Here is a 14,705-nt window from a genome sequence, read left to right as displayed (position 1 = left end):
TTGCTGATGTTTCAGTATGTCATCTCTATGCGTCTCTTAGCACACTGCATGTTGTGTAAATGCTTAGCCATGGCATTCTTGCAGCTTTATCTGGTCTTTGTTTCCTTTTGCACTTTCTGCCATTCGTTTTCTGACACCTGCATCCATGTTGGCATGTAATTTAATAGCGATCTGTCCTAAAACAGTTGAATACAGTTTGTCTATTCCAAAACCGATCCATAGCCGAGGTATCCATGTATCAAGTTTGCAATTATTTGATTGGCTTCAATGCACATCAGAAAGCCACTGGGTACCACTGAACAGTAGACATCATAGAACTTCTTTAAGGTAAGACTGCTTTTCATTTCCCACTTTAGTCTTACAGTGCACTTAATCTTTATGTAGTAAATCAGAATCATATCTCTGGAAACTAAATCTAAACCCAAGGAGGAAATGTATGTCCGGGGTACCTTGCTTTAGCATACCTTCTGAAAGTCCGATCTCTCTCAACCTGACAGGTTCCGTTAGGTTGAACCCTAGCTTTGAGAAGCCCTGTGGCCTGTATTATGTGGTTTATTCCCTTGTTTTGATACAGTTCCACGGGAATAAGAGTACTTAGGCCTTTGTGTATTTTTAGAAGGAGACCAACCAAGTGAACATCTTGCTATGAAATAGTTTCCAACATCTGCTGCCCATCAGGACGTCTGCTTTCGGAGCCACTGCTGCATTCCTGAGCCATTCCATTACCTGGATCGAGACTCATCAGATATATCACTTTCGCGGAAGGCAAGTATATGTTTAGTCCAGAACTTATTTTTATTTTACTTTTTTTAATGGCCAATCAGACGTCTGAAGTCCGTGTCCCCTACGTAGCCGAGTGTCAATTTCTAGTTCCGAGACCTGCCAGCTTGTCCCCTCTCCCCTCCCTCCCTGTTCCTGCATCGCAAACTCAATTCTGCTCGCTGAGTGATCGGCTTGAGAAGTCATTGTCAGGATACTTATCACGAGAGATCCTGCCACATATATCTGAAGGTACGTCATTGTGCCTTCATTTTGCTCTGTTTATTTTTGTCAGCCGTTTTGGAAAGTAGGTCACATGCAGGTATTTGAAGCATCTTGCTCCTGCGCCTAACGTTGACGAGCTTGATTCAAACCCCAAGAGGTACGTCCGCCGGAGAATGCAGTTGGATAATAGAAGTTGCATTTGCATGGCCTCTAGTACCCATTGGCGAAGTACTTGAAATTCCTGGCATTCCTCCCCCGTTATCGCCATGTTTAATTTTAATCCCTGTGTTAGAAGGATTAGTGGAAACCATAGCTTCAACTGATTTAGTCAAGGCAAGCTACCTCCTAGAGACCCCAGAAATGCATTCTTTTCAAGGAACAATTTCCATTCGCCGAAGCTGAAAGGTTTGTGGAAGCTCCTTGACATTATATAAGAACCGCCTGGCCTGGCGATGCAGAGTTTTTGTTCAAACACCCTTAAAGACAAGCTATACATTCACATGAGATCGGGCCTTCTCTAACTGAAAGGAACATGGCCAGTATTAAGACTATTTGTTAAGCGAATGAGCTGGACTGAAATTCAATTAAATCCATAAATCTGGGTTAGTCTTTGCCAGTTATCCGCGGGTAAACAAGTGTATTTTGGGAGACTGAAATCCAGGGAGGCTGTGGAATTGTAATTGAAAAGGAGAACATTTAACCATATTCTACATAAGCAGACAATTACACAAGATTAATTAGTTGTCATGGTATCCCCTTTTCAGAATCTGAGATGCAAAAACACTTTCCTAAAAGGCGGTAGTACACAAAAATGACCTTTTCACCCACCCAAATCACATCCACTGTTTTTCCAAACCAAAGTCCAATTGAAAAAGAAAGCATGTAGTTCATAAATAAAATCCATTTTATTTATAACATATAAAATTAAATCAATTTTTACAATTTATTCCAGTATGCCATTTTATATCCAAATAAAGTAGCTACATTTTGATAAATAATAATAATAATTAGAAAACACATTCATTCATTCTTTAACAAATGATCTCTGCTTTGCTCTTGCAATGTTTTTATGGAAGAGTCATTTCATAGCTGCCACATACATGAACACTTAGAGTTCATATAAGGAAGGAATGTGACCACGGACTTGTATAAGCACAACGTGGCGTCTCTTAGGATACAGATAATAGTAACAATTTAAGTTATGTATATTTATATATATAAAAATTCTCTACAGTTTGGGTCACGTCTTTAGACTTGAAAACAAAATATACAGTCAATATTAACAAACTTTACAGCCCTAATTACAAATTGCTCCAGAACGAAGCTACAAATCCTGCTCCAATATTATGAAGCGTTTCTTTACAAAACAAACAAAAACAAAACAAAAAAAAAATGCTGTTAGGGTCTCCAGCTATGCAGTGCACTTCATTTCAGTCCTCATAAGTCCATAATTCCTTGGGAATTTCATTTATGAAAGGAGACCGTCAACTTCCTTTGTTTGTATTGTTTAGTCTCCTCAATTTTGATGGACACTGTTTAGTTTAGTTCTCCCCCCACCCCCCATTCTCAATTATCCCGCCAAACTTAGTCTCTGAACTTGTGGATGTCGTTGAAGAGTCTGTAGAAGGGATAGGAGGCTTCGTTGGCCTGAGGGCAGTTGTAGTTGCATCTGCAGGACTGAATCATCATGACGTTTTTGCTGAAGGTCTCTCCATCCTCGCAGCGGAACTTGACCTTGACAGTCCGGGTCTGCTGGGGGCTGCAGCACTTGTCGTCGACGCAGGAGCCGCAGTACTTGGGGCGGTACTTCTTCAAGCTTGAGCAGCCGGCATACGTGAACTGGACCGCTTGGCTGGATTTCTTGGTTCGACTGCATTTCTTTCCCTTCTGGAAGACAAAAAGGAGGAAAATCTTAATTGGGGATTGCCTGGGAGGGGAGGATTGGCTTTGTATGTGTACAAAGTGGGACACAATCTTGTGAAGAGAAGCCAGACTTGTACATACCTTTAAACTGGGGTAGGACAGCGGCCTGCATGGACGGACCTCACAGATGCGCGACTCCTTCACCAGTTTGCATTCGTTGTTGTTGTTGGTGACTCTGGTGGAGATGCCAGTCCCACAGGTCTTGGAGCATTGGGACCAAGCTGTAGTCTGGACTATGCACTTCTGACTTTCAAACATGCGACCCTCAGGTGGCACTCTGAAAACTGCAATGAGAAAGATGGAGAAAATGCATGAGTATCATTTGGTCACTTTCAAGTATAAAAGCATAAATATAGTTGGCATTGTGTTGCAGTCGTATGCAAGTTTGTGAACTCACCAGGGAGAGACTTGAGACCTCCTTTGACCAGGGCGATGAGCTCATTTATGTTGGTGAGGTCATTCTCCGAATCAGTTGGCACCTCTACAGGAATCTTGTCCAGTCGTCTAGCCGAGTCTTCATCACAGACCCACTCTTCACAGCACTGCCCAGCCACCTTCACCAGTCTGGGGTTGGCACAGCCCAGGTTGGGCAGCGAGAGCTCTTGAGGGCAGAGCGGGATGCAGCCCACAGCCCCATCGATGCATGTGCACTGGTGTTTACAGTTGGGCTGGAAACTTTCTCCGTTCTGGTAAATCTTACTGTTGTATTCACAGGGTCTTCCCTCAGACTTGGCTATATGGAAAAAAAAAGGGGGGGGTTATTCCATTATACAAGTCTTGTGAAAGCAAACACTGAAAAAGTGCCTGAACCACGACCCCCCACCTCCCTCCCCTCTCTCTTCTGCTCTGTTAACCACAATTTATTGTAAAAAATTCCTCAGATACCCTGGAGACCGGGGGGCTGAACAATGAGTTACTTAGGAATCACTTTTCCTTCTGCAGGACGTATGAGCCCTGAGTGTAGTCCAGACACTGAATTACATTCCAGACTGCTGAAATCACATGCCTTTCTGCCAAAGCGAAGAACAACAAAGCGTAACCATACATGGTCTAAAGATTAGGGGACTTGTGGGCTACACTGATACTCTCCACCAAACGCCCCCCTTCCCCCATTTAGTAAGCTTGAAATCTCATCATACCTCGGCATATGCCTCTCGGTGCGCCGAAGATAGCCCCGAAGTTGCATTCCAGTCCTTTGGTATGGTCGCAGGGTTCGGTCTTGGTGCAGTCTTCATTGAGTTGCCTGGCACAGACCCTACAGCACCCACAGCCATCAAGAACCAGGCTGACTCCCGGGGCGCATTTGGGGACCTCTGCAGGACATATGCATTGTGAGGGACAGGATGCAAAGACCTGTGGATCCAACGAGAATAAAAAAAAAAAAAACTAAGTAAAACAAACCAAACAAAAAAACGTACTAAGTACAGAGCTTTATTTATTAACAGTAGCTATCCCTCAAAATCCTTTTACTGGAGAGAAGAAAAAAAGTTTGAAAGTGTTCAGTGCAGTATAAGACTTATTCAATGAAAAAGTCCTTTGAAAACTGTTAAAAGATGCTTGCATTACTATTTCTCATCTACTGTAACTAGAGTGAAGTAAACTACACACATACAGATGTAGCTATATAGCTAGTTCACATACAGACAACTTAAACATAATCCAGCAGCTTTATTCTCTAACTTACCGCGCTGGAGCTCGCAAAGAGAAGGGCAATGGAGATCAGCAGCATCTTGGCGTTTTCACAAAACCCAGCGGAGCTTTAGCTATCCTTTCTAGAGAGAATAAAGTCTTTCAGGCGCTAGACAGATGTGGTCTGGTTAGTTTCCCAGCAGCAGTAATGCTCATTTCCAGACTCCGGCTCTGGTTGCAGTTGCAGTCTGGGGAAAGTCGGCTCCCCTGGCCTTATATAGTGTGCGGGCGGTGACGTCGCTGCTGGCTGGATGTTGAACTGTTCAGAAACTATGCGAGGAATGTTTCTTCCATCCAAGCTAAGCACCACCCTGTCTAACCCCCTCCCGCCTTAATGCATTTCCCCCCTACACTGGATGCTTTTTTTTCTTTCTTTTCTTTTCACTTTTTGTCCTTTTCTCGTCTTTCTAACTGCCTTTCTTAACTAGGTGGAAACTTAAGGGAGTCGTGATTGTTTTGCTTTGGTTGCTGATCAACTGTGTAAGCAGCACAATGGGAATCTAATTGTGTGACATAATGACAATGGCACTAAAGGATACATTGTAAGGAGCGAAATCAACACCAACACAACTAGATAGGGACCATCCACAACCCCACAGAGACTAGGTTAGTATTATTATTATTATTATTATTATTATTATTATTACCGTTGTCTTCAGCATGCTTATCTTTTTATTCACTCTCTACCTCTCTTCTTATAGGGGGGGAGATAAAACAGTCATGGACTTGAAACCAAAAGCATGATGCTATTTTTACCCTGGTGAGCTTCCGGGTCATTTTAACTCCAGATTGGCATTCTTTCTCCCCACGTAACCGAGAAACCATGTCTGCTTTATTTGCACATGTCGTCAGCACGCCTTCCGTCTTTTATATTCCCAGAGAAACCCCCCCAACCCTCCCTCCGCATTCCTACCAGAATGAGTTAATAGATGAGGGGGGACGGCTGCGATCACGTGACGTGTTGTCAATTAGCCAATTTGACAGAATGTTTGGGAGTGCTTTAATTGCTTTATGACGCGGCTTCCATGGAACACCGCAGGCTCGGACGGTTCTGTTTGGCAATACCTGCAATTCTTCATCAATACAAGTGCGATAACTCCCTCCATCACTGATATATGCAACACCATAGTCCACCTATGCCTATGCACAGGTTTGTGTCTATTCCTGGGGGTGCTAACCATTAAAGTTGAGGGAGGAAGACGTCTTCACCCTTAATGAATCTCTTCAAACTTTTTTTTTAAATGCATTCCAGCCGAGACTTTGGAAATCAAGTCAAGTTTACAACTTCTATTTTTGGCTCCTGCTCCTCTTTATTCCTTTTTGCTAAGCAGTCCCAGATGCAGAGGCCGGCTCCAGACGTAACAATATTGCCATATTTGGTATGGCAGTAGCCGGCATTATTAACATGTTTCTACTTCAGTTGGCCGACCACAAAGCATTCCTGACAGCTTCAAGGCTTGTGAAATATGTCCTTCATACAGGAAATTCCTTAGCCTTCCTTGGGTTCATTTAGTTTTCACGCAATCTGTCCATCACGCTTTAAATACAAGAGAAAAAAAAAAGAAATACTGCAGTGATCCAATTTTCCATATAAGATGTTGGGTTTGGGGAGAAAAATAGCCAAGTAGTTTAGTCTAGTTTTCCACGGGGTTCAAATAAGTGACATTCTTGAGAAATTGTGATAAGATTAAAAGTAGTTTCCAGCAGGATTTGAACAAGAAGGCAAACTTTTAAGGATTAGCAAGAAGTCCTGCCTCCAAAACACCAAGACTTGAAGGAATAAGATGCGCAAAAAAACCCATAAACGCATCTTTAAAACTAAGACTAGAAACACCAGCTGTGCAATGAGATGAAAAATTTGGTTTTGTGTAGAGAATCAGCACAGCAACCAGAAGTGATTATAGAAAAGTTTATATCCTGGGATCAGAAAGTCTGCAGATCAACCATACATGAAAGAACAAACACCAGGAGGTCATATTCAATATTCAAGGTGAGTGGGTGTTTTTTTTTTTTAGTTTGTTTGTTTGTTTTCCATGTCCTTTAAAGTATTCATATTGTATTAGTTGTTGTTTCTGTCTGGTAATTGTTCAGTGTTATGGAGTAGCACGGTGTAAAAATGTGTAATCGCCTCTCATTATTCTAGAAATGTGATAAATTCTGTGAAAAAACGCATTTTATCTATGATAGTTCTTTTGTCAAGTAGTTATTATGAAAAAGCAGTAGTTTGGAAGTGCGCACTTCAGTTTAAAGGAATGTTGCTGGTTCTTTTATACTTCCAAATCAAGACACTAGATGGTGATGTGCAATGAATATCGTTTGTTAACATTATGTAATAAACTTTAGTATTGACTTTATTCTGCATGCTAGTCCCGGATGAGAGTAAACAATAACCCTTTTCTGAATATCTATATATTTAATACAGTTCAAGCGACAGAGCTGTTAAAGAGATGGTGAGAATGGATGGTTCTGGTTGATGAGATTTGAATGAAGTGTCGTAGGCATGCCGGTATAATGCTGCGTTGCTGGCATCCAATTTAACGGTGTTGTGAATCGATCACATTTAAACTTTAATTAAGTCATTTCTTCCTTTATGTTTCGCCAAGTGCAAAACGCATTATAGGAAATGATCTGTCAGGATGTATTCTGCTTTATTTTAAATGAAGTGCAGGCAGTTGCCAGAGCATTGGGTGCTTATTGTAGCTTCCCAAGTTTATGTAAGGCGGCTTAAATTAAGTTTCACATAAGCAGATGTCTGACAGGTTCAAAAATGTTGAAGCATAACAGCATACTTGTTTATATCAGCCTGAATACACCTTCAAAATTGGAATAATGGTGCCTATTACACATTGGAATCAAATATCTTGAGGTATTTGGTAATGGTGATGTATTTAATGGATCCCAAGAGATGGAAAAAGATCTAGGAGACGACCACATAAAAGATTGGAAAATTAAATAATAAACTTTGCAGGCGTGACATGGAAAAGGAAAGCTGTAGATGGAAGCAAGTGGAAACATCTTGGGGAGGCCTTCATCCAGCAGGGGATTATACATATATTTTTATATACAGTGTATATGTATGTAAGGAATGAATGGATGGATAAAGGCATAGGAAAGACGATTATAAGTTATTTCCAGTATATTCTCTAGTTTGTAAACTGTATTTTAATTACTCTACGAGACGTTCTCTGTTATGCTGACCATTTGACGTCTGTGACGTCTCTATAAGCATGCTGTTCAGATTCCTTATTTTCCAGATGAATGCTACTTTTAAGAAACAGTGCTGTCATTGTAATCAAGGCAGGATAGATGGAATAAACTCCATTATTGTTCCACCATCAAAAGGCATTGCATATTCAGGAAGCATTACAAGCTCTGGACTGAGTTCTCCATGCTGTAATGGTAAGAATAATATTTTCCTGGCACATTCCACCACAATCCCAGTAGGAGCACTATTACTTGTTAGACAGAGGGGTACATATCCCCTGCTCGTTTATAGCCTTCTTACATCATGTTTGTATGTACCAAACATAGTTTCCCCATATAATAAGTTTTCAATGCATAGGGACACATGGCACATTGTCTTTGGCAGCTAAAAAATATAATAAAAAATGTCTGCCAGAGAATCATTAGCCCTCTATGAAATGTAGCTGATGAAGTAGAAGTGGAATACGGAAGTTTGTAGGATTGTTGCCATTTAAAAGTCACATTGTATTTGAAAATATATTGCAATAGGAGCCTTCATACACTCTGTACTTTGTACCCTACCCCTATGCACAACACAGGCATAGACCAATTTAAAGCTCTGCCCAACTTGTACCATAATTGATAGATTTTATAAATATAAACTGGACCCCACACAATTGGGATTGGGTACACTTGTCAAGTTTTGCTTTGGTCATAAATACAAATATCTTTCTTGTATTAGAGTATAGTAAAAAAAAAAAAAAAAAAAAAAAATGTTCTGATTGGGTTGCCTGCTGTCTCCATGGACCCCTGATATTGAGAGGCATAATCTTATGGGACTATATTCCTGAATTAAGGGATATTTACATATTTGTTTGTTTTAAGTAGACCCTTTATTTCCTTTAGCTGAAAAACTAGTAGGTGGTGAATTCCCAGTGCAGAACTACAAATTATTTTGTTCCAGGAAAGTGGTTCCTAACTTGTGCAAAGTGCAAACATTCCTAATATTATAAACTTGGAATTCATTTTATATTCTTCAGGTCTGAATAATCTACAGACATGTCTGTGTAGCTGAGATTAATAGGTTACAACCCAATGGAAGAGAAGGTTGAAAATGACATTTGGGGCCAGGAGTCTCGTCAGCATGCATCTTTCTAAACGAACAAGCAAAGTAATCTTTAGAAATGAATTGGCCCACATCCAGTTAGAGAGATTGCGGTGTTCCTGTGAATTCACCAGCTGCTAAGGTTAACTGTGTATTAGTTTATAACGAGAGAAGGGTTCATCAAATTATTTGCACTTGGATTGCTAATAACTGTTACACGTTTGAAGGCTTCCTCATAAGCCAGCAGGAGACCATAAAATTATTGTCACAGGTGGATAAATCAGCTGTTATTTGAAATTAAATGCGAAGCCCCATAGGAGCATTATTACCATAAATACAGGTACTCTCAATAAGAAAAGGTGGCTACAGAATTCTCCTAGAAATCAGTATTGGTTTAAAAATAAAGGCAATTAAGGATGATGTAATGCTGTAATAATAACAATGTAATCATGGTATATTGTGTGGATAAGCCTGAATAGATTGAAAATATTCCATGATTGCTTGAGATGCATTTGTTATGGACTTTATGCCCATTTATACTGGAATTGTGGGCACCTATTGCAATTTTATCTGTAAGCATTTGGTTCTCCCAAACCCTTGTACCCCTGTATGAATTCAAAGGGTCTTTCTTAAAGCATTCTTAAATCTTGTACTTCAATTGACTTTAAGCATTCACAAGCATTAATGATTCATGGACAATAATACATGCATTGTGTAGATATGATACCTCCAATAATGTTTTGCTGTATAGACTAAACAGATTTTGACCCTATAGGCAAATACACTGAGAGTAAAACATTTGTCACTGTTATATAATTTAGCAGCCAACCTCTTAAAATAACACTGGTCACTTTTGATTGGCTGAGATGTCTGTGTGGCAGTAGCAAACTCTTCCAACAATTGATATTTTATTCATTCTTTTCATGAGCACAGCCTGAAGCTTTCTGGAAGACTGTAAGCTGCTCAGACCACAATATGACAAGAGTAAAGACTTCCAGGAATTCAGAAGCCCCCCACTATACTTATTGCGGAAAGACGCGTCTAAGCTTCCAATGAAAATTGTGTGAAGAATGAAGTCTGTAATACCAAGCATGACTAGTGCAATAAGTTAATGAAGCATTTTTAATTAGTTATAGTTTCCTTTATACAAACTGCAGTGTGTAGATGTGGTAGATGAAGCACAGGGCTGAATGCGACTTTAAACTGTACTGCCATTGCCTATATTTCATACCTTCTGTTATTGATATGGTTAGGCACACTTTGAGAGTGCCAAGACTTTATTTAATCAACATATCTCGCGTTGTACTACACATTTCCTTCCTCAGAAAGTACACAAAAGTCTCCAATTCATATTTTGTCAATGTTTGCATTACTATTGTCACTGAAAAACTAAAGACAATCAAGAAAAAACAAAAAAAAGAGTGGTCCTGGCAGATGTTTTTAGGCGGACAGTCGGGGGGGGGGGGGGGGGGGGCTTTCCCTGCTAGAGAAAAGCATGAAGTATTGGCATGCAGCAATGTTTGTTTTGCTGGTTTGTGTTTGAAGGAGCAGCCCCTGTGCTATTACAGCAGTCCCCACCATAGCCTTGGGCACCATCGTGCAGTCAGGCATATCTGAAGTTCATGTCAGTTTGGCCCCTTTGCTTTTCTTTCAGCTGTTGGAACTTAATCCCGCACGATGCTGAAGAATGTGCTCTGGACATGCACCGGTTTGAACTGCATCGTGATAAAAACAGTAAGACTGAGAACAAATCATTGTCCCTTATTTAATTAACCCATGTTTTATAACATCTTCATTTTTGCTAGCACAGTTATCCTCTCTCAGCTGATATTTCAGAATCACAATTCAGCATCATTAGTATTCAGTTTTGCTGCATATACACAATTCCTGTCAACACTAATAATCTGGGGAGTGCCGAAACAGTTTAAGTGAAAGCAATTGTTAACTTCAAACGAGTAGGATTGCTTTTGATCTGAGAAACAAATATGTAATCTAGTCTCTATTCATATAATTAAACACCAACACAGTAGTTCATGTGGAAAGGTTTGATTTAAAGCTTTTACTGCGGTATCCCAGCCTTCTGCAACCGGTATAGTGTTAACCGTTCAGTTGGTGTGCCATGCAGTTATTTATCTGTGATGCGCTCTTTCCCGAGGGAAGAAGCGGTATTTGTTGGCAGTGTGGCGCTCAGCACTGGGAGGTCCTTCTCTGTCCTCTATGCCAGCAAAGGACCAGATGTGTTCTTTTGGTTTCATGTGGGGCCACTGGGCTGTCTGCGGCTGTGAGATTGCCTTACATTTCTTGTGCGTAATTTCCTTTCCACTTTGTCCACAGTGGCTCCAATATGTGTTTTTACACAGGGCTTACAAACATCCATCCAAACATTCAATCACCGCTTCCTCCAGTACAGGGTAACAGAGGTGTGCAAACAGTTATTGGGAATAAAATGTACACCTCAACTGTAGGGAGGTGGCCTCCTGACCTGGATGGAGAACCAATGAATATTTTAAACCCTCAGACTCACACATACACCCACACAACGGACGGCTGAAATAGAAGCGTACAGGATGCAGAAAGCATGTGCGATTAGTGTTTGTGCCGCAGTGGAAATCGATGTATGTGACAATCTGGAGAAGAAAGAAATTATTAAAGACATCATCTGTGTGATTTTTCATGGCACAGATAATGCACCATTGAATTGAATGAATGAATAACAACAAAATAAAAATATGGACATTTGATGATGTTGCAAGGGGATCTTGGAAGCATGTGTTTGTCCACTGGGAGAACGCATGAATGTGCTTTGTAGCAAATGGATGAGTTTTAAAGATATATTTAGGTTTAAAGTAGAACAGGGTTCACAAGGGGCCACGCTGGCGTTTCACTGTTTAACCCACATTTCTGTCTACAAAGCTGCAGATTAGGAGCAGGCATCCACAGCGTGCAAAAGCATATACATACATACAAATGTTTTACAGCGGGGGAAATTCAAATGCCGGAATGTGAGCCTCCTGGAATGTGCAGACTGTTCGCTATAATTGAGTGGAATTGGAACAAGAAAAGACGAACGTCAGTCCTGGGGTGTGGAAAAATGTGCCTGTGGATGCCTGGAGGAACATTCCTTTCAGGATTGACTGAACATCTTCCTTAGATGGCACCACGGAAAATACCTCCACTGGATACACAGAGAGCAGCATGAATTATTATTAAAAATAGTTTCCTACCAGTTCGTTATTTGTTTATGTGCTGGCTTGATGTAAAGCCAAATATGTGAAGAGCTGGAAACGTCTGCTTTGGGATTTGTTGAAATGGCTAAACGCAACATATTTTCACTTATAAAACAAGACTGCTACATGGATGAAGTAGTTTGTGCATGAAGGTTATAAAACAACCATTTAACTCTGAATGAACCAACAGAAATATATTGATCTTTTTACTGATTTTAATATAGAAGGGACAAGGGAGAATTATGTTGCGCTATGATTTCCGAGGATAGAGGTTTGAAGTAATTCAGGGCTCTGTGTTTGGTATACTTGGAAAGGGTATTTGTGTAGGAATGTTGTACAGACCTTCTTAGAATCAGGACTGATTTCTGTAGATGAGCTAGTTATGTAAATTAAGCAAATAATAACCGCTGTGAATGGACTGCAAAACCTGCAAAGTCTGAATGTGTGTAACAGCTGCAATGCCCTGGCATCACAGATCGGGGTTCTCTGTTTGGCAGACTAGCTCTCTGCCCTCCTGTTCCCATCACTTTTGCTACTGATGCCACCGGCACAGCAATGTAAAACCACTTTTCATAACGTGTACTTTTCAGCACAAGAGGTAGATATAATTCACTGTGATTGCTTAGCACTTGGGCCCAAAACAGTTCTTCCACTACAACATCTACCTGTTCTCACAAGATGATAATACCCATAATTAGCATGACATAAACTTGTTTCATAAGAATTCTGGAACTGGCAGGGGGTTTCCATGTGGTTTTAATGTTGTTGTTATTATTATTTAACTGCAGACATTGAGCAGAAGACATATCAAAATGGTCCTATTTTGGGGTGTCCATGGCAACAGTGTATTGTACCCATGAAAACATGTTTTAAATATGTTTTATGTCGATAATGAGTAAAGGCAGAGTTTGTATGCAAATTATGTTGTCAGCATAATGTTTTGGCAGACTTTAATTGAGCTCAACGACTTAATGCTAAATATGTTTTGTTTTGTTTTTGACTGTTTATTCTAAGTGTCACCTGACACAGTGGATTTCTTGGTGTGATTTACACCTTTACCTGCCGTTCTGCATATGAAACCACCTTAATCTGACTAGTCCATGAGACACATGGGTAATTTTCATATGAACCACAGCCTTTACTGAGTTACCTGAAGTCAGGCATAATCTTCTTCAGGAGTACAATACACTCTTAGCCTGGAAACAACATCAAAATGTATAGGACCTCATTTATTTTTTATATAATTATTTGTTCAATGTCTGGAGTTGGGAATCTCCCCGATTTAAGTGTCACGGTTTGTAAGATTTAGAGGGGAATTCTCTGACAAGATTATTGCCCACACACAAAGTGAATTTGGATCTACATATGACACACCTGTTTCAATAAACGTGTACTGTGCATGCATAATTTAACATATTTCATTTAATTTAATGTGTGTGCAGATTCATTGTATATGCAGCTTTACTATTGATTGCTTGTGCAGTTTCCACAGATGTCTGCATTCCAGAGTGGTTGGTGCTAGCTATGCTAAGTATTTCAGTTTTATGCTTTTTTTAGTGTATTGGGTATGAATAGTACATTTGTAGAAAGAACTGGAATGATTCTCTCAGCGATGCCTTATATTCTCTCCAGATTCAATTCTCCATTAGCCAGTAATGCCTTCTACTTTTTCACTTATAAATCTTGGCACCTTTTCAAATGGTGTAGAAATACTAATGAATTATTTCAGCCTCCAACAAGATCACTTCAGGTGCTGCAAGTTACTCATTAAAGGTTATTTGTTAGAAATAGTCGCTATGAAGAAAGCTCAAAGTACATTTTGTATTTTGCCTGTGGGTGTGTGATAATTTAGTCTTTTCACATTTAGTGAGGAAAAGTTGTAGATTGTGTGTAATTGTGTCAGAAAAGTACTATACGAACAGTTTTACCTGTGGTGCTGAAGTGCATCTGCATTACTGTTTTAGCTTTGTTTTGAAGAAAAGGTCTGGACATTGAATCAGCACCGATTTTTTTTTTTCCAATTTCATTACTTTGTCAGCTTATTAAAGACCAAGGATTCTCTCATTCTACAAGAGATACAACTTGTATTTAATAGAGCTCAGCTGCCACATTATTAAACAATTCTCTTAAATACCTTAAAGCATTTACTAAATGAGTGCAATTTAAAAAAACAAATTACAGCAAGAAAAAAAAAAAGCAATTTCCAAGGACACTCATAATAGAAAAACTGTATATTACACCCCTATTGCAATTCTATAGATTTATTGGCTGAATCACAAATGCGCCTTGGGAGCGAATTCTATTTAGGAGAGCAGTGTGAGATATCTGACTGATTGGATTAAATCTTTAGTATGTTTAGTAATCCTGCATTAGTAGTATTAGAGAGCAGGGTGCTGTAACTCAGATGCCATAACTGGCTGCAGCTAGGGAGCCAGTGAGTTGACGATGGTAATTTATAACATTTATTAATTAAAATAAACTCCTTTTAACTTGATTCCCTTTTCTTCCCAGTCCAAAGTCTTGAACAGTTCTTGAAGAGTTGCTGTCAAGATTTTGTATCTCCTTGACATACTTCTGTACACATTTTAATCTTG

The 14,705-nt window shown here is 39.8% G+C and overlaps 2 protein-coding genes across 2 annotated transcripts in view; one reads left to right on the top strand and one right to left on the bottom strand.

Moving 5' to 3' along the window:
* Positions 1–1,870: 1,870 nt before the first annotated feature.
* ccn1 (cellular communication network factor 1) lies at positions 1,871–4,794 on the bottom strand. Its single transcript, XM_066692640.1, has 5 exons — positions 4,592–4,794; positions 4,047–4,260; positions 3,305–3,640; positions 2,989–3,191; positions 1,871–2,871 (listed from the first exon to the last, which is right to left on the bottom strand). The coding sequence occupies exons 1-5, from the start codon at positions 4,634–4,636 to the stop codon at positions 2,569–2,571; spliced, it is 1,101 nt and encodes a 366-aa protein (XP_066548737.1). The 5' UTR covers positions 4,637–4,794; the 3' UTR covers positions 1,871–2,568.
* Positions 4,795–5,728: 934 nt separating this feature from the next.
* The window catches only part of ddah1 (dimethylarginine dimethylaminohydrolase 1), an 80,764-nt gene continuing 71,787 nt past the window's right edge, over positions 5,729–14,705 (top strand). The window contains exon 1 of the mRNA XM_066692642.1: positions 5,729–6,586. Coding sequence (XP_066548739.1) covers positions 6,446–6,586 — 141 coding nt within the window. The 5' untranslated portion in view covers positions 5,729–6,445. The remainder of the gene's footprint in view (positions 6,587–14,705) is intronic.

Source organism: Amia ocellicauda, chromosome 19, assembly GCF_036373705.1.
Source record: "Amia ocellicauda isolate fAmiCal2 chromosome 19, fAmiCal2.hap1, whole genome shotgun sequence".
Taxonomy (NCBI): domain Eukaryota; kingdom Metazoa; phylum Chordata; class Actinopteri; order Amiiformes; family Amiidae; genus Amia; species Amia ocellicauda.
The sequence above is the reverse complement of the archived record's forward strand: the minus strand, read 5'-3'. Positions and strand labels throughout refer to the sequence as shown.